Source organism: Microchirus variegatus (genome assembly GCF_963457635.1).
Source record: "Microchirus variegatus genome assembly, chromosome: 17".
Taxonomy (NCBI): Eukaryota; Metazoa; Chordata; class Actinopteri; order Pleuronectiformes; family Soleidae; genus Microchirus; species Microchirus variegatus.
This window is the reverse complement of record NC_139818.1, coordinates 2,800,214-2,822,568: the sequence shown is the minus strand read 5'-3', so window position 1 is coordinate 2,822,568 and position 22,355 is coordinate 2,800,214. Positions and strand designations below refer to the sequence as shown.

General features: G+C 40.8%; 1 protein-coding gene across 1 annotated transcript in view; it reads right to left on the bottom strand.

Annotated features, from left to right (window-relative positions):
• trpm3 (transient receptor potential cation channel, subfamily M, member 3) overlaps positions 1-22,355 on the bottom strand; it is a gene marked incomplete at both ends in the record, with an annotated part of 212,875 nt that overhangs the window by 30,903 nt on the left and 159,617 nt on the right. Inside the window, 8 exons of the mRNA XM_083904273.1 lie at positions 1,452-1,680; positions 4,240-4,532; positions 6,197-6,226; positions 9,695-9,835; positions 9,994-10,029; positions 15,659-15,709; positions 17,916-18,050; positions 18,335-18,435. Of these exons, the coding sequence (XP_083760399.1) occupies positions 1,452-1,680; positions 4,240-4,532; positions 6,197-6,226; positions 9,695-9,835; positions 9,994-10,029; positions 15,659-15,709; positions 17,916-18,050; positions 18,335-18,435 (1,016 nt within the window). The remainder of the gene's footprint in view (positions 1-1,451; positions 1,681-4,239; positions 4,533-6,196; positions 6,227-9,694; positions 9,836-9,993; positions 10,030-15,658; positions 15,710-17,915; positions 18,051-18,334; positions 18,436-22,355) is intronic.

Below are 22,355 nucleotides of genomic sequence, written 5' to 3'. Positions count from 1 at the left end.
ATGTGTGTGAAGAAAAAACAGTCAGGCCAAAAGAATCTCTAAAGGAAGCGATTAATTTTCAAGGGCTTAACAATAAAATCTCCCATTTTCTCACACTACAACTTGATTTATGATTTTAATCTTTCATTTTTCTTCTTAAAAACAAACTATAACAAGTTTTGTTTGTATGTCCACGTGGGATTTGAACCAAATGACCCTTTAAGGTTAAAGGGCAACAAAATACAAGCAGAAATAAAACCTTTCAGCAAGTTTTTTCCTCTGGCTTCAAACTGTGAGCCAAACTCCAGGGATCTGATCTTAATTACGGGAACGTCGGCAGTGGATGAAATTGATTTTCATTAAAAACAAATCCTCCTAAAGTAGAAACACCAAATAGTCGATAAAATAGATGTAACACACAGCCCTAATTCTTCCCAGAGTTCCACATTATTACAGCACGAGAGCTCGAGAACGTTTCTGTAGTGGAGAATAAAGGTTTAGTAAAATCCTGTCTCAGACAAACTTTAGTCAAACTCTTAACAAAGAGACAGAGAAGCTGAAGTGATGAAGGTTTGTGTTGATTCTCACAGATACAGAACTATCACAATATCGCAATAAATATCGAAGAATTGACTTCAGGTGTTTTGTAATTGTTCTGTAAAAACATCTTCCAGGTGGAACCTTTCCTTAGTGTTAGCAAGAACCCTTTTAAAACCCTTTATTCAGGAAAGGGCTTTTAAAGGGTTCTCTGGATCAAAATGGTTCTTATTGGAACCATTAGTGTTACCAAGAACCCTTGAACCTTTTCTTTGGGAAAGGGGTTTTCATTTTAGTCATAGGGTGCCAAAGAATGGAATGGTTGGTACCACTTCTACTGGAAACACAAAACAATACCAAAGTGAACCATTCTACTCGGTGGAAACACAGCTTTAGTCGGCCTACTCACTTATTACCCAGGTATCCTACACTCTTAGACATAAGTGTTCCAAAAGGGTTCTTCTACAAGGGCTGAGGTTCTACCTGGAACCATTTGCTTCTGAAAAACCCTTTTCCCGAAGAAAGAGTTTTTCAAGGGTTTTTGGTAACACTAATGGTTCCAGTAAGAACCATTTTGATCCAGAGAACCCTTTAAAACCCCTTTCCTGAATAAATGGGGTTTTCAAGGGTTCTTGGTGGAACCCTCCAAAAGGGTTTCAGGTGGAACCTTTATAAAAAGGTTCTACCTGGAGCCAAAAAGGGTTCTCCTATGAGGACAAAGAACCTTATATGTTTCAACTTAGCACTTTTATTTCTAAGAGTGTAGAAAGTGTACTATGTGGGCCAGAAGCAAATGGTTCCAGGTAGAACCTCAGACCTTGTAGAAGAACACTTTAGGAACCCTTATTTCTAAGAGTGTCCTCCTCTCAGCAGAGCAATAACCCTTATAACCCAACCTTTCTTTACCCGCAGGATTCCCTCAAATGCCGTGTTACCTTCAGACCGGAGTTCTTCCTCATGCGCAGGCGTCCCATCCACATGTCTGTGAGCAGCATCTGACTGCACGTGTGAGCAATGAAGTCTCGGTGTTTGGCCGCCACCGCCAGCTGCAGACAGGTGGCGTTGCTCCAGTTCTTCAGCTCGTAGGTCAGCAGCTTCATGGCCATCTGCTCGTCCTGCTTGTACGACTGGTCGAGGAGTTCCACCGCCAGCTGGCCAAACTCTCTGAATGGTGACACGGTCACACAGACGGGGATGGTCACACACTTTGTTCAAACGAGACATCAACACAGCACATGGGTGAAGAGGGACCGGTAATTACTGTATATCTGTTTAAATCTGTTTAAAATGGTTTATAAAGTGTGATGGAAATGAAACAGGCGACTGATGATGATGATGATGATGATGATGATGATGATGATGGATTATGTGGAGTCAGATTCACTGCCCCGGCCACACACTCAATTATCTGTTGGACCACATTTAGCTTTGATTTAGAGCTGCAAATGACCATTACTTTCTCAATTAATCAAGTGTTTGTTTGGTCCATAAAACGTCAGAAAATGAGGTTCTCTGGCGTTTTGTTTTGTCCACAAACTTCTTTCGTCAAATGCAGCAAAGAAACCAGAAAATATTCACATTGAAGAAGCTGAAAAAACCAGGAAGCATCTCAAAAGATCGAAAAGATCTCTGTGATCACTAATGAACCATTAGTGAGAACCATTTTGATCCAGAGAACCCTTTAAAACCCCTTTCCTGAATAAAGGGTTTTAATAGGGTTCCTGGTGGAACCTTTATAAAAAGGTTCTACCTGGAGCCAAAAAGGGTTCTCCTTTGAGGACAAGCGGAAGAACCTTACTGTATATGGTTCTTCTCAGCACATTTATTTCTTAGGCCCTAGATTTGGTCCATAAAACGTCAGAAAATGAGGTTCTCTGGCGTTTTGTTTTGTCCACAAACTTCTTTCGTCAAATGCAGAAAAGAAACGAGAACATATTCACGTTGAAGAAGCTGAAAAAACCAGGAAGCATCTCAAAAGATCGAAAAGATCTCTGTGAACTCAATCAGGAAGTAGAAATATAGTATATTTGGAGAAAGAGTCGACTTGTCACTAGATTTCTAACCTGTGAATGAATGCATTTCTATCTGTTTCTATACCCGTTCCGTTATTCTCCTCAGTGTTCCCCACAGCTGCACGTTGTTTGCCAGAACGAGTCTTAAAGACGTTCCGAGGCCTCCCACTGGAGTGTCTTACTGTATCTGCGTTGTCTCCCACACATTCTAAATAACACCAGCGAACGCACACGAGGATCCCCCGAGTGTCTATAAATACACTCGCACACGTGTGCACAACACAACACAACACGACGCATTTACAACGCCCCGATCACAAATTATGTAAATACGACATGAAATGAAAATGTATGTGGATATAAAAAAAAGTTGTGGAGGAAGTCGAGCAGATCCTCGGAGGATGGAGAGCTGAACATACGCCAGTCCTTTGAAACTGTGTGTGTGTGTGTGTGTGTGTGTGTGTGTGTGTAGTATCCGAATAATTCCCCTCTCTAATTAACAGATATTTCCGTCGTCAGCAGCTTAAGCTCGAGGTGACTCCGTTCATCTCAAACGTAGATCCTTCACTAACGATGATGTATCACTCTGACTAGATTCTTCGTGTATGTGTGTCGCTTACGTCCTGTGGGAGGCTGCGGTCATTTCAAACAGGTCAGTGCTCAAGAAGTTGTATTAGCGTGTTTGTGTGCTAAACCTAAACTTAGCCTAAAAATAACTCAGACGGAGCCACAAACAGGAGCGGGACGGTTGTGACGGATCTCAAGTGTTCACGGTGTAAAATGCTTCCATTTGATGGATAATGTTGCCCTTTTATATTTACCACCACAGTATTGTTCTTGTGTGTTTTGTTAGCTTTGCCTGGTGACATTCACACAGCAGGCGTCAGGTATCATGACTGATGGAGGTGAGGTGGAACCACGACAGCTACACAGCACGAGTAAAGTGAGACTCGCTGCAGACACAGTTGGACGACGATAACAAGAAACGCCCGTGAAAAGTTTTAGAAAACGGCTAAAAATAAACCTGGACCTGGTTCAGTATAGGACTGTAAGATTGATTGATGTTCAAAATCTGTGGCAAGGCAAATCAAACACTCTTTACTTTAACCATTGCCTGCATGTGCCAGTCACAGCTGCTGCTGCTGCTGTTCCTGCTCCACGCAGCTCCAATTCTCCTCACTGGAGTTAAAACCTGGACCCACACGAGAGGATTTTCTAATCCGACTTGATTTTAAACAACAAAGGATCTAATCAAAGGATTTCAGGGAGGCGATTCAAGGGTTTTGGGATCTCACAGAAACCCCGCGTGATTTAACGTGACTTGTGTGCGAAGTCTCGTGATGATAAACGCAAAACTGTGGATGAATTCATGGCTGAGAAAAACGGAATCTTGTCTTGTACAAGTTATGGTTCTAAACAAAAGTATGTTACATCCGTTTCCCGGTCAACTCGCTCTCATTGTTATCATGAGTTTCTGCTAACGCCCACAATCACTGTTTAATACTTCACATCTGCAGGATAATTTGGTTAAAATCAGCCTAAACTCGGAAGACACCCACGATTGTCGGAAAAGCCAGATCAGGACCACGTTCTGACCAATTATCCTCGATTGTAGAGCGGAGCCAAGCCCTTTATTAAAAGACCGATATACAACACAGAACAGACCTCTGAAACCTCTTTCTCTTTGTCATTAAATTCAACAATCCCTCACCTGGAGTTGTGGTTGAGTTCCTGCGAGATGTCGTCCACCATGTCGTTCTCCGAGGCCTCGTGAGCCATGGCCTTGCAGAGCTTGCAGGCGACCAGGGCCTTGGCCATGGCCTCCTCGCCGTGCTGCCAAAAGAACAGCGCCATCTTCTGGCGTTTCATGAGCACGGCCCACACCATCAGCTCGTGGAAGGGGAACGGGAAGTGGTTGATCTCGGGATCGTCCAAGTCGATGTCCACCTCCTCCTCGCGTTTGCGCGTGGTCTTCTGGCGTCCTCTGCGGATCGGCATGTCGTCCTGGAGGAGGAGAACTCATCAGTGAAGGGATTATTCAGGGGATCTTTCACATATGATGGGATGTAGAATGAATGGATGGATGGATGGATATGTTTGTGGAGGTGCAGCACTGAGTGAGTCCAGGTTTTCTGCACATCAGAGCAGCATCGATCTCCAATAATTTCACATTAATCAGCCGAGGACCACGGAAATAAGCTTCAGTGCTGCTTACAACCAGAGATTATGAGCACAAAGAACCACACGACAGTGAGACTCTGAACATCTCTTCAGATGTCATTTTGAATTGATGAGTATTTACGGCAATAAGAAAGGATTTTAAAGCTTTAAAATCAGCATTAGCTGCAGTAAACTGCTTAAATATAGGGATGTGACGGCGTTGTGACTTTCACGGTATCACATGAGCGTTAGAGTCAAATGATCGTGGCTTCAGTGAGCGTCTAGTCTGGTCTAGAGGGGAAAAAAGTGAATCTTAAAATAATAGCACAATATTCCATCATGATATCACAATTAAGTTATCCGTGCTATTTCACAGAATTTCAAAGTAAAAGTGCTTGTTTTTTTATTTTTATATGGAACGATGGCGCGTTTTACAATAAAACCACATTTATGACTTAAAAACAACGTGTCTATAAATATCAAAAACAGAGAAATAAATCTAAAAAATACCACCAAACAAGCTTATATATATACAATATGTAGAATATTATTATATTTATACACATTTTCCCACATATTCTTTGGTTCACCAATCACAGAAGACAAAACAACACCAAGAACAAGACCTAAAACCACAATAAAAACACAATAAAAACACAGTAAAATACATTCAATTAAATTGAAATTACAGTAAAATTTAGAATAAAAAGTGAAAAGTAGAGCAGTTCTACTATAGTATATATATATATATATAGTGTGTGTGTTTACAGTACTGTCTTGAATTTTGACATTGATTGATTGAAGCTTTTATTTTGTACTGCACTTTCTTTAATGAGTTAATCAGTTTATTTATGTATCGATCCTGAATCTTTGAGATGTTTATGTTCTATGTTCTTGTTACTGCAGCAATAAACCAACGCAGACGACAAAATATCATCTTATTGAGATATATTTTTTTTAATATTGTTACAACGTTCTGTTTGACGACTAAACCGTTTTACAAAAACAGGGAAATAATTTGAATTTAACGAGAACAAAACAAGAGAAAGGAAACACAAACACTGAGACAGATGTAAAGGAAACAGAGAGCGACACACACACACCCCCACACACACACACACACACACACACCCCCACACACACACACACGTTAAACTGGAGACACGCTGTGATAAAAGCTTTATCATGTACAAACGTCCTGGTGTGTGTGATGTAACCTCGTCTTATCCGTCCAGCTAAATATAAATATAAATATAAATATAAATATAGATATAAATATAAATATAAATATAAATATAAATATAAATATAAATATAAATATAAATATAAATATAAACCATCTGTCACAACATATTAATATATATGTTAATGTTGACTCATTAGTCTTTAAGTCGCTTTTACGTGACACAGAAGTGTTGTGGACGTGTTGTTTTTGTGTGCGTTTGAGACGAGGGAGCAGTGCATTGTGGGAGTGACCGAATAAAAACCTTGAAGAGATCGACACTCACCTCCATCCCCAGGAGTTTCAGGGCTTTGGGCTAGAAAAGCAACAAACAAACAAACAAACAAACAAACAAACAAACAAACAGCACAAGGCCGTGTTGAAAAAAACGTTTCATGGAGAAATTGACTTTGTGAAGCACAAAAACAGCAAAGACTCGACTGGAGAAGGTCACCCACATACACGGTTCTGTTTAAATCAGGTGACACGTCTTGTTCCCTAGTGTGTCAGGGAACTACGGTGGCCTACATGTGCTAAAAAGCGATGATTTTTTTTGGAAGCCTCTGCTGTAGAAACACGGCAGCACATGATGGCAGCCTCTGTAAAGGCTCGAGAAACCAAAATGATTTTGGTTTTAAAGGAATTATGGACTCGTGTTGTGTTTCCATCATGGTACGGTTCGGTTTGGTCCAGTACGGCACAGTTTGGAACGGCTCAGTTGGCTGTGGGTGTTTTTGCCTCGACTTTAATGGGATATTTTAACATTTTTGACAGCTATCGACTGTCCTAAAAGTTACTAAATGACGCCATCGCCTAATTTGAAATTAAAGACCAGGTGTATGTAACTGTAATGGACGCTGTAGGAGACAAAAAGTGAGTAAATTTCAACCACACTAACTATGTTTGGAACTAGAAATTAATGATTTTTTATGTCATCTGAGCTCGGGAGCAGAAAAAAAGACACTCTGGTGGAGGGATTTAGGTTTTTCTTTTAAATCTATTTTGACCTCCACCAAGGGGGTTATGTTTTTTGGCGGGAGTTTGTTAGTTTGTCTGTTTGTTTGAGAGGTTAGCAACATAACTCGAAACGTCACAGACGGATTTGGATGAAATTTTCAGTAAATGTCCACATCAGGACCAAGAACAAGTGATTCAATTTTGGGCGTGATCCGTAGACGCCATCACTGGTTACAACGCTCGCCGTCTGACCCAGGCGCGCCAGCAGGGTGCTTTTCTAGTTCATTTTGTTTTAGTTTTTTTTTTTAGAGCAATGATTTATTTTAGACAAAGAACATGTTATATTCATGGATCAGCCACTGGTGATTTAGCAGTGTTTAACCCTCAACACTTGGTTTTGAGGCCAGTTAAGATTGAGGGTTAAGATAGGAATTGGCCCCATATTTGGTAAAGAGTCACTAGAGAGGATCTGAATACTCGTGATTCAGTTGACTGTTCTACTGTTTCAGTCTGGTGCAGAAAAGTGACACAGTTAGAGCTTATTTTGTTTCTATTCCTCATGGAAACACAAACAATAAATCCCTACAATCCTGTACCAAACCGAACCTTTTCCACTCGCTGCAAACACAGAGTCGTGTATTTTTCAATTTCTGCCAATAAATCCTGTCACAGGTGACACAGTGAAGACTGAGAGACAGGAGTGTGTGCTGGTGTGATTGACAGATCATCATCATCATCATCATATATATATATATATATATACAGCACAAGTTCCTGCATGTTTGCATTCTGTACATTAATGTACATGTAGAGTGAAGAGCGTGTGTGTGTGTGTGTGTGTAAATTATGCATTCATGAGTTCATGAGCCATCATCGGTGTTGGTAAAAATAGCCCAGGTCTCCTGTGGGGATTTAGATTTCTGCATCTATTTCAAGGCTTTATTCTTGGCTAACGTGTGTTACCCTGAGTGTGTGTGTCTGTGTGTGTCTGTGTGTGTGCGTGTGTGAGTCATTTCATCAGGAAAATCACAGTTAAATTGGAGCTCTCGCTCTCTCTTCTGCTCTTTGTTCAGCCTCTGGTTTTTTGTAATCTACGTCTTTCCAGCTGCGTTGTTGCTTCCATGGCAGACGCACAGTGAGATAAACACACACACACACACGCACGCACGCACACACACACTTAAGAACCATGAGGCTGAAATGTGATGTTCCACACACACACACACACACACACACACACACACAGCTGTGTTTGTGTGTGTTTTCATCACACCTGTGGCAGTGAGTGGAATCACTGTAACATGAACACGTGTGTGTGTGTGTGTGTGTGTGTGTTTGTGTTTCAATGAATAATAATGTTATATAATTATTAACAGCATCTGAGCAAATGTGCTCGGTCATTTTAAAGAAGATAAACTGTTATTGAGCCGTTTCTAGTGATGTGAAAATTCTCCTTCAGCTGCTTCGTATACTTCATATTTATTCTGTAGCCGTGAAGCAATTTGTAAACCAAGATTATATCTGCTAATATCAACAAATAATAATAATAATAAAAAAAGTCTATGAATGAAGATGAATTTATTTATTTGGGGCTTCACGTCGTCCACAGAACTTTTCACTCCAGGTAATTTTAGTGGAGTGTTTTCTAAGTAAAGAGAAGTCTGAAGTAAAATCGATAAAAACAACAGTTATCTGTGCTCCCAAAACTCAAACTACATCATTTTAAAAACACACTGCAGTGTTTTCACACACGCTCTGTTCATTCTTTCACATCTAAATCACTGTATCACTGTATAAACTACTACAGTATAGATGGATATAACTATAGTATAGATATATTAATGCTTATTTATGCTTAACACAACCTCAGAGGACAGCGTACCTTCACCTGCAGCTCTTAAACAGTGGAATTCACCCTCTTTAAAGGGATTGTTCGGAATTTTGGACATAAGACCTATTTACCAACTCAGACGTTGTGATGGAGACGTCTGGAGACGTTTTCAAGAAATTTCATTCAGTTCTTCTAGTTCCTGAGTTGGCTGGTGCTATGGCTAGCGCAAGTCAATGGTACAGGTTAGCATGGCATTAGAAACACTCATACCGACTCCACAGTGAAACCGAGGCAAATCAATTGTAACAGCAGACTATCGATGTATCTGTGTTGATAGAATAATATTTGAAACAAAACTAACGTCGCATCGCATGAATTTTTGAGGGACTACTTTCTCAGCAGCAGCGGAATCAGTCCGCCGCTGCCATAGCCTAACAGGAAGTATGACGCGCCGCTGCCATAGCCTAACAGGAAGTATGACGCGCCGCTGCCATAGCCTAACAGGAAGTATGACGCGCTGCTGCCATAGCCTAACAGGAAGTATGACGCGCTGCTGCTGCTGCTGAGACATAAATCCTTCAAATTGCAAGGTTGGTTTTATTTCAAACATTCTATCAACACAGATATGTACATCAATAGTCTGCCGTTACAATTGATTTGCCTCGGGTGCACTGTGGAGTCAGTATGAGTGTTTCTAATGCCATGCTAACATGTATCATTGACTTGCGCTAGCCATAGCACCAGCGAACTCGGCAACTAGAAGAACTGAATGAAATTTCTTGAAAACGTCTGCAGACATCTCCATCACACCGACAGAGTTAGAAAATAGGTCTTACGTCCAAAATTCCGAACTATCCCTTTAAGTTGTTGATTTCATTTGTTGTGTTGTGAGCGTTCATGTCTCTAAATCCTTATCTATTCTCGTGAACACGGTGGTCGTTTTAAACTCCTCAGACTTTGTCGGAATACGAAGGTTGAGAATCACGGTCCACTTACCCTCTTGGGTCCAAACAGATTGTGGTACAGAGTTCTGAATCTCTTTCTGGTGTAGTTACATCGATAAGCTCCGCCCATGAGGTATTCAATGACCAGGCCAATGTCGATGAGACTAATGCGATAGTCCGGCGGCAGATTTCCCTACAAAAGCAGACACGGTTAAAGAAAAAAACAGCTGCTGGGTAAATAAAGGCAGGTAAAGAAGAGGGAATCATCTCACAGTCAGACACTCTCAAACTACAAAATCCATATCAAAACTCTTTTTGGCTATAAAAGAAAAACGTGATTATCGGATTCACCTTGAAGTAGATCCAACTGAACCCTGGATATTCTCGCTTGGAAGAAACACACAGTGTCAGTGAGTAAAACCGCACGATAAGCAAGAGCAGAGAGGGAAATGAGATGCACACAAACAGCAATGCTCTCTCTTCCAGCTTCAGCAACGAGTCGATAGCGCACTCAGACTTTAATGTATGACGATTACAGCAAAAAATCACACCATAAAAAAGCAGACGATTAGGAGTGAATATAAAAAAGCCTCAGGTTTTCAGAGAACTACGGAGGCCCTGAAGTGACATGAGAAAAAAAAAAAATTACCCCCAAATTTTTTTTTAATCTTGAGTTTCAAAGTCGAGATCTCACGTTTCCCCCCCAAAAAATTGAAAAATGTTTTTTTTTCATCATCAAAAAAATTCCCCAAAATTATTTTGTCATAATTTCCTGGAAACTCGAGATCTCAAGTTTCAAATGTCTGGAAAATATTTTTTTTGTTTTGTTTTTTGAAAAAAATTAGAAAAAAAAAATTATTATTTTTTTTTTTTTATAATTTTTTTAGGGAAACTCGATAAAAAAATTCAAACTTTTTTTTTCAAAATTGCTTTTTATTTTTTGGGAAACTCGAGATTTAAAAAAAAAATAATTCCGTCAGTTTTTTTTTTTTTCTCATGTCACTTCGGGGGCTCCATAGAGAACGTATTTATTTAAAGTTAAATCAAAAACACGTCAAAAACTACAAGTGATTCGTCCTCGTTTGCATTTAGGTGATACGTGACGACATCTTCTCAGCGGGGTTTAAGGAACTCGTGAAGACGGGAAAAGAGAGTGAGAGCATGAATGACTAATTAGCATGGAAGAAGAAGAGAGGGGGGGATAGCATGGAAATACACACACACACACACACACACACACAGGACAGACAACTATTAACGCTGAAGGGGAGGATCATTAATGGGATGAAAGTCTGTTTATGTGAAGACTGAAACCGTGTCAACACTCGCTCCTCCTCCTCCTCAGTATCAGACCTTCAGTCATTATCCTGACCCCCACTGCTACCTTCAAATGGACCAATTAGCCGACATGTCTTTTAACATCTGCCCTGCTGACATCTGCACCGCCTCGCTGCAGTCGCATGGGAGCGTCGGGAAAATCCTCATCCTTACCACAGTCTTTGAAACTTTGTTATTTATTAACTAGAAAGAGATAATTATGTCAAACTGAAATGCTAGAAAAGTCTTTTTATTCACAGTTTATCGACGTACAAACGAGCAGCTGCTCACAGAATCCACACAGGACTGAGGCAGGAAACGCGCCGCTATATTTATGCAACGCTGTCAATCAAAAAAACTGACATTTCCTCTAATCATATCGCAGAAGCCCAGCGTCCGCCCACTGTTCCACTGACTCCCAGAGAAGCCGAGCTTCCCTGGAAGTGACAGTTGAAGCTGAGCTTTTAATGCAGATGCTGCTATGGGAATACGGAAATCACGTAATCTGTGATAAACAGCTGATTCTGCACAAACTAGCGCACGTTTAGTATCGAAATGTAAATACAACACAGTCCATATTTGACTTTGACATTTTCAGAGGAAGCTGAGCTTCACTGACTGACTGAACACACAGATGCAGCTTCTCTTTCAAATGCTACGAAAGCTACGAGTTACATTTAAAAGCTGTAGTACGTAACTTTAAAGTAGAAACAAACCTTCTCTGTACAGCAGTGTTTAAGTCTCATGTCACACAGACTGCAGAGACTGTACTTTCTGCAAAGAGCTTTTAATGTCGACAAAACACTAAAGGTTTTATTTTACGGGTCCCGGATTAGGGTACATGGTAACACAGGCATGTCCAAAGTCCAGCCTGCGGGCCAATTAGGCCCTCGGTCAGGTTTTGTCCGGCCTGTAGCTTCGGTTATATAATGTATTATTGATGGACAGGGACGGACTGGGACAGAAACTCGGATTCATGCATTCATCTCCTACTACGATATCTGACTCTAGATTTGAAAGAAAGGCATATTATTTAAATAGTTTTACTCCTGTGTGGCTTAGACTTCATTACAATGCCATTTATTAAAATGATAATTGTGACAATGAAAGTTAAATTATTACAAAACAGTGCATTTGTACGTAACTTTTAGGTACAAAGAGTTTGGACACCGTGTCCTGTGTTATTCACACAGTCACAAAGATAATTGGAATACAGAAGCCGTCTATGTCAGAAATGTGGAGCAGACGATTAGTGATGAGTGAGGAAGACAAGGTCGACGTTTTTCAGCAGCAACCGTCCTCTGTCGCCGCTTCCTGCTACGAGTTTTCTTCAGTTCTGAGTGAAATGAACGCACTTAATCAATCAGCCGAATCCTCCGTGACACTTTTAGTTCAACAAACACTTCCTGGGGCTGGATTTTGTCAGCTTGCTTGTAATATTTGATCTTCTGTCTTGTATCTTTTGTTTTTAACCACAGCTGCAAACCAAAATTCCAGAGGCAACAACAACAACTTTGCGCGAGTAAAGCGAGACGACTGCGAACAAAGTCACCGTGTGACAGAAAACATAAACCACAACAAAAGAGGTTCAGGGAGTTGGATTCTACTGTCATTCAGCAGTTCGTAGGCTACCCGCCTGCCCCTGCTCTGCTGCTGTATACACACAAACGCTCCCTCAGTCAGGTCTGATAGATTTGACTGAAAAGGCCTGTTTTCAGATGACCAAACAGAGGCAAAATAATAACATAAATGACAACAAAAGTCACTAAAAGTTGCACAAAAGTGTCAACGTTACTGGCTGTCGTCCTTAAATCACGCAGCTTCTACTCCCAAGGTGCATTGCTTCAAAACCTGCATTGAATGACGTATTCTGTTTCCACAGTGTTTTTCAGTCTCAGGCTAACGATCGTCTCAGATTAAAGCTGCGAGCAGCCTCCGCCAGCCCTCGCAGCTGTAATAATCTGCAGAGAACTACGTGAAAACGCACAGAAAATGAAGGAAATAAAAATAAACCCAGTGATGACACGGTGACCAAACCTGAGCGACAGCACTTAGCACTAATTAGCATCATCGCTATCACGACACACAGACATTAAACTACACTACGGCAGCTACTCACACACAGACGGTGACGTGTGAGGCCATGCACTGTGTGAGCATGTAAGCATGTTTGCATGTTTATAAAATGACACCAGAGTCAGATTAAAGAGTTAAACGAGGGCCGATCACAGCGGTGAGGATTTAACGGCATGACTCTAATCAGCACTTTAATGCGCGGACGCTTCTTTGTTTTAACCGTGGTGACGTTGACCTCGCAATCAGCTCTCGACAGTGGGATTAGCGCTAACTGGTGTGCAGACATCGTTGCGAATGTAAATCGCTGCCGAAGTCATCGAGACGCTGTTGGGAGTGTGTGGTAAATAAATAAATAAATAAATAATATAGTATAAATACTAGCGATGGGTGTGTTAGCTTGTTAACGGCGGTTAATGGCGTCGTTAACGCATGACGCGTTTCCATGACGACTGACCGGAAAAAGACGTGTGTGACGTCATGTTTACGTGACCCCCGATTGTTAAAATGAGTCGCTAAAGTAACGCTGAACTTTAAAAACAGAGGCACACATACGCAGTACACAGGTACGCTAACGTTATTTGTTAGCGCTGCTCTTTTTTCCTTTAATAAACAGACTGCTCCATTTCCACTGTAGGTGGCGCTAACCTGCGCTAAGCGAGCTAATGCAGCTAAAGGAGCTAACTGGTAAACGGTGCCTGGACTCCATGCCTGTGACGACACGTGCGTCTTTTTCCGGTCAGTCGTCATGGAAACACATTATGTGTTAACCTAATAATAATAAAATACTGATAATAAATACACAAAGTTGATTTCTTTGGACTCAAAGGCGCCGAAAACCAACTGAAAGACAACAACACTGTTAATCTAGTCTATTATTTAGTATTTTCTGGTGTGTTTTGATGAGTGCTGGCGATTAACGTTAACGCATGACGCATTTCCATGACAACTAACATTTTTACGTGACTTGCGATTGTTAAAATGAGTCTCTAAAGTAACGCTGAACTTTAAAAACAGAGGCACACATATGCAGTACACTGGTTATTTGTTAGCGCTGCTCCTTTCCTTTAATAAACAGACCGCTCCAGTTCCACTGTATGTGGCGCAAACCGGTGCAAAAGGGGCTAATGCAGCCAACGGAGCTAACATGACATCACGCACTTCTTTTTCCGGTCAGTCGTCATGGAAACGCGTCATGCATTAATCTAATGCCCAGCACTAATAAATACACAAAGTTGATTTATTTGGACTCAAATTCATAACAACAACACTGTTATTCTAGTCTATTATTTAGTATTTTCTGGTGTGATTTGATAAGTGCTGGTGGTTAACGGTGTCAACGTTAGCGCACACCGAGTTTCGATGAAGACTGACCGGAAAAAGACACGCTTGACGTCATGTTTACGTGATTCCGGATTGTTAAAATGAGTCTAGAGTAACGTTGAACTTTAAAAACAGAGGCACACATACGCAGTACACAGGTACGCTGGTTATTAGCGCTAACCGGCGCTAAACGAGCTAATGCAGCTAACGGAGCTAACTGGTAAACGGTGCCTGGACTCCGGTGTCGCGGCACGTAAACGTGACGTCACGTGCGTCTTTTTCCGGTTAGTCGTCATGGAAACTCGGTGTGCGCTAACGTTGACGTTAATAATAAAATTCTGATAATAAATACACAGAGTTGATTTCTTAGTTCTGGCGGTTAACGGCGCCAACGTAAATGCATGACGTGTTACCATGACGACAGAATGGAAGAAGACGCACGTGACGTCATGTTTACGTGCCGCGACACCGGAGTCCAGGCACCATTTACCAGTTAGCTCCGTTAGCTGCATTAGCTCGGTTAGCGCTAATAACCAGCATAACACTAAACTTTAAAAACAGAGGCGGACATACGCAGTACACAGGTAGGTGGCGCTAAACAAGCTAATGCAGCTAACGGAGCCAACTGGTAAACGGTGCCTGGACTCCGGTGTCGCGGCACGTAAACATGACGTCACGCACGTCTTTTTCCGGTCAGTCGTCATGGAAACGCGTCATGCGTTAACGTGCGCTAACGTGTGTTACTGTAGTTCCCAGCACTAATAAATACACAAAGTTGATTTCTTTGGACTCAAAGGCGGCGAAAAGCGACTGAAAGACAACAACACTGTTATTCTAGTCTATTATTTATTCTTTTCAGGTGTGTTTCAATGCATTATTTCTGTATTTCTTCTCCTGTAATGTCAGCACGGTGAGCTCGAGCGTCTCTGAGCGTCAACTGCTGTTTAAATTTCTCCAGCTCGAGCTGCGCTTGTGCGCGATCTCGTCAAAGAGGAGCAGAGTGAAAACTGCTGAGGAGTCATGAGAGTGATGAGTCGTGCATAGCTCTACATCAGCCACTGCAGCAGCTCCGGCTCAAAGAGAAAAGCTTTGCCTCTACTTGCCGATCGACGGCAGCAACTAGGGCTACGAAACAAAAAGAGTCGAAGCAAAAAAACGGCGTGACGACAACAACAACACGCTGCCCAAAGAAGAGGAAGCAACTGAAAAAAAAAACGCTATGTGGTCAAAGATGATCTCTCTTAAATATACACATTCAAGCCGACATTCCCGTACAGATGTATGGACGCAGTGAGGCTCATACCTTTTTCACATCTCTAACGAGGTGGTACAGCGTGTTGGATGGTCCGTGTCTCTGTTGGAGGACAAAACACATTTGAATATCATTATGGAGACTGTACTGTAGGAGGGCTTTTCTGCTTTCATTTGCATGCTAAGTCTTTTTTGAGATCAAACAAAGAGGCACAGATGTCGGGACGAGGCCTACACGCCGCATACAAATGGGATCTTGTGTAATCGCGGGAACTCGTTTAACCTCGGCGTCGTTTACCACACAAAAGACGTGGGTTTTTATCCGCGCATGGCTTCAGTGTTTAAGCCTCAACAAAGAGAAATCTACAAAAAACATTCACATCAAAGTTTTTTACGCTCGAGGGACGTGGAAAAAAGTTTGTCTATAAATAAAAGGTAAATGTGCTTAAGGTTGGATTAGGTCAGGGGTCTAAAACCTGCGGCTCTAGAGCCTCATGTGGCTATAGCTGTTTTCACACTTTTTTGTCAAGAAGGCGTAAATAAAACATGTTTTGATGTTTTATCCGTCACATCCAGTTGAAAAACCTCCCCCAAAAGCTATTAAAATACTATAAAAAATAGCTTTATTTGTCGTTTTTCTACACTTTAAAGGTTGGGTATCGACGTGCGACAAACTGTGGTTCTTTAAATACAGTTTTAGAGCTGAAACGATGAATCAATGAATCGATTATTAAATTAATATTCGCCAACTATTTTGATAATCGATAATCGGTTTGAAGCTTTTTTCATGATTTAAACAAGATTTCTGATTGTTTCAGCTTCTTAAATGTGAATATTTTCTTGGTTTCTTTGCTCCACATAAACAAATAAATCATTAAAACTGAATCATTTTGGTTTGTGAACAAAACAAGACGTTCAAGAACATCATCATTTCCAGCTTTGACAAACACTGATCAACCTTTTTTTTTAACATTTTCTGACATTTTATGGACCAAACGATTAATTGATTAATCGAGAAAATAATCAACAGATTAATCGATTACGAAAATAATCATTAGTTGCAGCTCAATAGAGTATATATGTGTAAAAAAAATTATTTTATCTTCATTCTTAGGATCAAATAGGTTTTGCGGCTCCAGATTAATTTTATTTGGGTGAAGAGGGGACCCCTGGATTGCAGACCCCTGGATTAGGTCGATAGAATCAGTCGGGGTCGTACCTATGTTCCCCGGGTCCTATGTTCCCCGTTTTTCCAAAAAAGGTCCTATGTTCCCCACTTTGTATGTGACAGGGGAACATAGGACCCTTTTTTGAAAAAGGGTAGGGTTAGGGTTAGGGTTAGAGAAAGGGTCCTATGTTCCCCGGTCACATACAAAGCGGGGAACATAGGACCCGGGGAACATAGGACCCGGGGAAAATAGGCACGGTCCCGGATCAGTCCAGGTCTTTCCTCCACCTTTCACCCTATGTCAGATGTGGAGGATTAAGCCGTAGAATGTGAATGAGTGATTGTGCGTAAGATTCAACAAATCACACGACTGAAAATGTGATTAGTGGAAAAATTTGAGGAAAAACCAAATATTACTACAATAATAGATGAAAAGCAGCAAACAATCATGACCGTGTATCAGCAGCTACTGCTACTATTTATTTACATTGCAGGTTCTCAATCTCTGACACCCTGGAGCTCCCTCTAGTGGTAGTTCATGGTTTTCATGGTTTTTCTTCCACGTACAGACAAACAGACACACGTGTGCTGTCAGACACGTTAAAAACGTTATTTTCTTCAGCACAGAAGAGACATTTACAGAGTTTACAGAGAACGACTGATCCACAATGTCATGTTTGTGCCTTATTATCGTTTTTCTCTAGCGAAAATTTTATGCCATCGACAGCAAATTTGTGATACATTTTGATGGAAATAAACGCTCCTGATCTACATTCATGAGTGGCGATAGATTGACTTCCTCACTGACTTTATTCCAAACTTCTTTTTTTAAAATCTACTATTACAGAGCTCCAGGTGTTTGAACACAGAGATGATGATGAGTTTTTCATCCTTCATGAACCAGCGGAGTCTGGGTCTCGTCCATGACTCTGCGTCATTACTCCAATGGTTATTAAGTCATTGCATGAGGTACATTTAGTAAATTATGTGTAAACTATATGTGAATTTCACATCTGTGCATTCATTTTGGATGTAAACTCCATCGTATTGTGAAGCAAACTTTGAATCAACACTGCATTTAGAGCGTCACATCATCCACAACAGACCATGTGCTTCCCCTGGTGGCGTCAGCTGTTATTACCGTGTTGTAGAGCTCCTCCAGTCTGGAGAGAGTGAGGAAACGGTGCATACTGACGCCGTTTTCGATCAGCAGCTTCACAAAGTCCACGCGGTCCAGAACTAAGGCATCGAGCATCGCCTGCTCCAGAGAACCCACCTGAGGCACGTGGGAACAGAAACAGATGAGATGAGATCAGATCAGATCAGATCAGATCAGATGAGATCAGATCAGACCAGATCAGATCAGATCAGATTAGATCAGACCAGATCAGATCAGATTAGATCAGACCAGATCAGATCAGATCAGACCAGATCAGATCAGATCAGATCAGATCAGATCAGATCAGATCAGACCAGATCAGATCAGATCAGACCAGATCAGACCACAGGGAGGTGAAAAGAGGATTATTCAGGTGTTTCTGCTGCAGTCCTGGTTCTTACCGGCCACTGTTGTCCATAGATGAAGATCTGACTGCGAGCGATGTCCACTCTGTTCCACGCCAGCGCTAAACTCAGCTGGTCAGGAGCAGAGGCGTTGGCACCTGAGAGGAAGAGAGAGGAAATGATGAGCGTTACGACATAGTCCAGACTTAAAAAACAGGTTTTTAAACACATATACTGAGCTGTTTTTTAAATGAAGTGAGTTTGTTGGTGTAAACGCTCCAGTATCAAACCACTTATTGAGAAAAGCTCACGTATAGAAGGTTTACTCTTCGTCGCCCTCTGCCTCTATCAGTGGTACTGCAGCCTCACAGCAGGAGAAAGCCCTCTTTCTCTTCTTCTTCTTCTCTACTTCATTTCCTCATGTTTTATTTATTAATAATAATAACTTTAAATAAAGTGCCAGAGCTTTTTCTGTCACATTTTTAAGAAAAAAATCGTCTTTGACAGTCGTGTAAGAGCAGGCGCCTCACTGAGGGTTTTTTTTATCATTAAAGTAGACGTTAAATTATCAGAGAAACAGTTTTCAGTCCTTATTTTATAATAATTTACTCCACATTATTTTCATGTTTTTTTTAAATAAATAATGCGTGGAAGAGGAAACACTCTGATTTTGCTTTACTAGCTCTTTAAAGATTAAGCTTCTCACTGGGAGGATTTTAACAAAATAAAATAGTTAATCACAGCCTTTGTAATGACGTGGTATATTATAATAATAACAATAATAACAATTATAATAATCCCTTTGTATGTAGACATGAGTTATTATCGTTTTTTGACTCTCAGGCAGCCGTGAGTAGGGGTGGGAAAAAAATCTATTCACATATGAATTGTGATTTTAATCATCCAGGATTCTGAATCGATTCACAAACTTCAAAAATCGATTTTTGAAAAAAATAAAAAATTTCTATTTTGAAAAAACACCAGTTTTTGTTATTTGTGTACAGTTTATTTTTGTAACTTCTGGGAGAAAAAGGCAGCTAGCTTAAGCTTTTAGGTTAAGCTTTTTTTGCTAAAGTTATTTTTGTTGTACACTAAGTAAGTTTTGTTGATTGATTTGTTTTGAATGAATAAATGTTAACTTTTGTCAAGTTTGCCTTTGTGTGATCACATTATCTTATACAAACTGTATTGTTTTGATGCCATAATTTGCCTTAACTCACTATGCGTTGTATACATTTTTGAATCGAGAATCAGTTGAATCGAATCGTGAGTCACTCAAAGATTCACATCCCTAGACAAGAGTCCTGCGAATAACCCGCAGCGCTCGATAAAAAGAGCTTAAAGGCGCCATATGTAAGAATGTGGCCAAAAACAGTTACGACATTCAAATTCAAAACACAGAGGTCTTTTAGGCTTCATTTTCTGACGTAACTGGCAACCCGTGGTTGCTCGGCAGCTGAGACTCTACTGACTGCAATGATCGGTAGACGGCGGTAGGTGGCGCCACATGACGCCAAAAACATGATTTCAAAACATAAACATGATTTGCAGTCTGCAAAATATTTATTTTAATGCAAATATTTTGTCTGTACTGTTGTTGTTGGTGAGTTCAGTTTGTTATATGAACATTATTCCTGAGTCTCTGTGACATATTAGGAGGATTTTATGATTTATTACATAATGCACCTTTAAATAAAGATACAGTACGTCATTTATATTAAAAGGCAGCTTTGCTCCCACTCTATTAAAGGCCAGTGGCTTCACTCTGGGACGTCGTACTTGATTTTATGGACTCATCCTCAAGGATATCGACGACGTCTGACAGCGAATCATCAATTACTTCAAACCCCCCCTCCGTCAGTCAGTTACACCGCGTGGCTCTGACTGCAGTTTCCTCTCTCAGTATCAGTGCTTTTATATTGTTTCTCGCTCTTGTTCTTATTCCTGACCGTTTCTGCTGTGCTTTGTTTGAGCTTGAGGGCAAAAAATAGAGCGAAGAAGGCAGCGTTTAATCCAGTGTGTGAAGAAGCTCTCAGGCAGGACGATGTGACTAAAAGCCTTCAGTCGCTCAGCCGCAGAATGAGAGCGTCGTCGTGTTTACCGCAAAATAATCAAGTCTTCCTCTCACTTTTTTCCACGTGATTTAAAAAACGAGGTGAAAATGAAGAACGCGGGAACGGTTGGAAAAAAACGGGGGGACGGGGAAAAAAAACGTGAGCGATGGTTTGAATCGTGTGTTGATGCAGGGAAACATAAACGATGTAAAACACACTCATCTCCTCTCTAAACTGTGGAGGTTGCTCTCCTCCTCTGTCTCTGCGGAAGGAAAATGTTTCTCCGAGGAACAATTACGATGATAGTCAATCATGTGACCTGGATTACTGAGCAGTCCCACAGGACTCACTAATTTTTTCTTCTTCTTTTTTTTATTTTTTGCACACGTGCAGGAGTGTGTTTTCATGTATGTGTGTGTGAGAGAGTGAGATAAAGGGAAAATGAAGGGTGTTTTTTAAAATCAAGCAAAGAAACAGCTGAATTTTAAAGCGGACCTAGACCGGAAGTTCCAATTAACGCTGTTTTTTTAGTGTGTATCTGCGTCATTACCTTGTTTAAGAAGCCCTGAAGGTTCTAAACAAACAGTTCAGCCACTGCTGAGAACGCTGTATTTTATTGTAATCTCTGAAAAAACCCGGTCCGGTTACGTAAACAGCGGTTCTCCTGAACAGCAGATCCTCCTGCTCCGGGCACTAGTCCGGGCACATCCGGTTGCGTACATTGAACCGCAGAAGAAGAATAACGTCCGTTGTGGAGGTGTTTCACGAGCGACAGTGTCTTCAGACTCCGGGTCAAAGGTCGTCAAAGGGACTGCAGCGGGGAGTCGTGAAGAAGCTATTTTTAAACACTGTTAAAACAATGTTTTGATAATGAGGAGCAGTGCATCCACCGTACCAGAGGGGGGAGCTGCGCTTCTGAGAGCGGGTGTGCTGAATATACTGGCCAATCACAAGACAGTTGGGAAGGCTCTACGCTGGCTGGCCAATCACAACACAGTCTGTCTTCTTGGAGAGATTTATGTCTGAAATATCGCAGTTGGGAAACAGCGTCAGAAAAGAGGATTTCTATTGGCTCGTTTACAGCAACTAGGAGGTTTTTGAGCATAAAAACAAGTTAATGTATGTAAGTAGACCTCCATAACTAACATATATGTGCAACAGGACCACTCCATGTGAGCTTTAAAGGATGCTTACATTATTGTGTATACAGTAATTACCCACAATCCTTTGCACAAGACAAGCAGTCGTTTATTGTAAAGATATGCAGAGGTTTATGAGGGTAATAAATTAAAGTGTAACTGACAATAACAATCTAGAGTATAAATAAGGAAAAACAACACATTCATCATCTTTAAGTTTAAGTTGATGTCATTTTTACATTTCGTACGTGAAAATAAATTAAAGAGTGTTGGAAGTCACGCAGAATAATAATTGTGTGAGGATTTACACTTTTAGTGAATCTGAACACACTACTGAAGATTTGAAATGGATTTTTCGACGCCCCTCTCTTCTCTCTGGCCTTTTCTTTGACATGATTAATTCATTTGTATATTTTATTTGCACAGATTTGACTACTTTTCAATAACATTTAACTGTTTTTACTTGTTAAAAATCATGATTTACAGTGCTTTTATATCTTCGTTGTTGACCCGACTTGACCTTTCATACAAAGTCAAGACATAAACGATAAAATCTATGATTTTATTAATCTCTGACCTCCGCCAGGACGTGTATGTTTCCGCCGGAGTTTGTCTGTCTGTTGGCAACATAACTCAAAAAGTCGCAGACGGATTTGGATGAAATTTTCAGGAAATGTCCGCAGTGAGACCAGGAACAAGTGATTAAATTTTGGGCGTGATCCGTAGATGCTATCACTATTTTTATCGCTGTTTTGTGGTTGGCTGAGCTGCCAAGTGCATCTAGTTTTTACATGTTATTTTGATATTTACCTTAAGGGGATAATTCACCGATTTGAATGTGGCTTTGTATTGCTAGAATAGCAGTAGTATTTATATATATATACA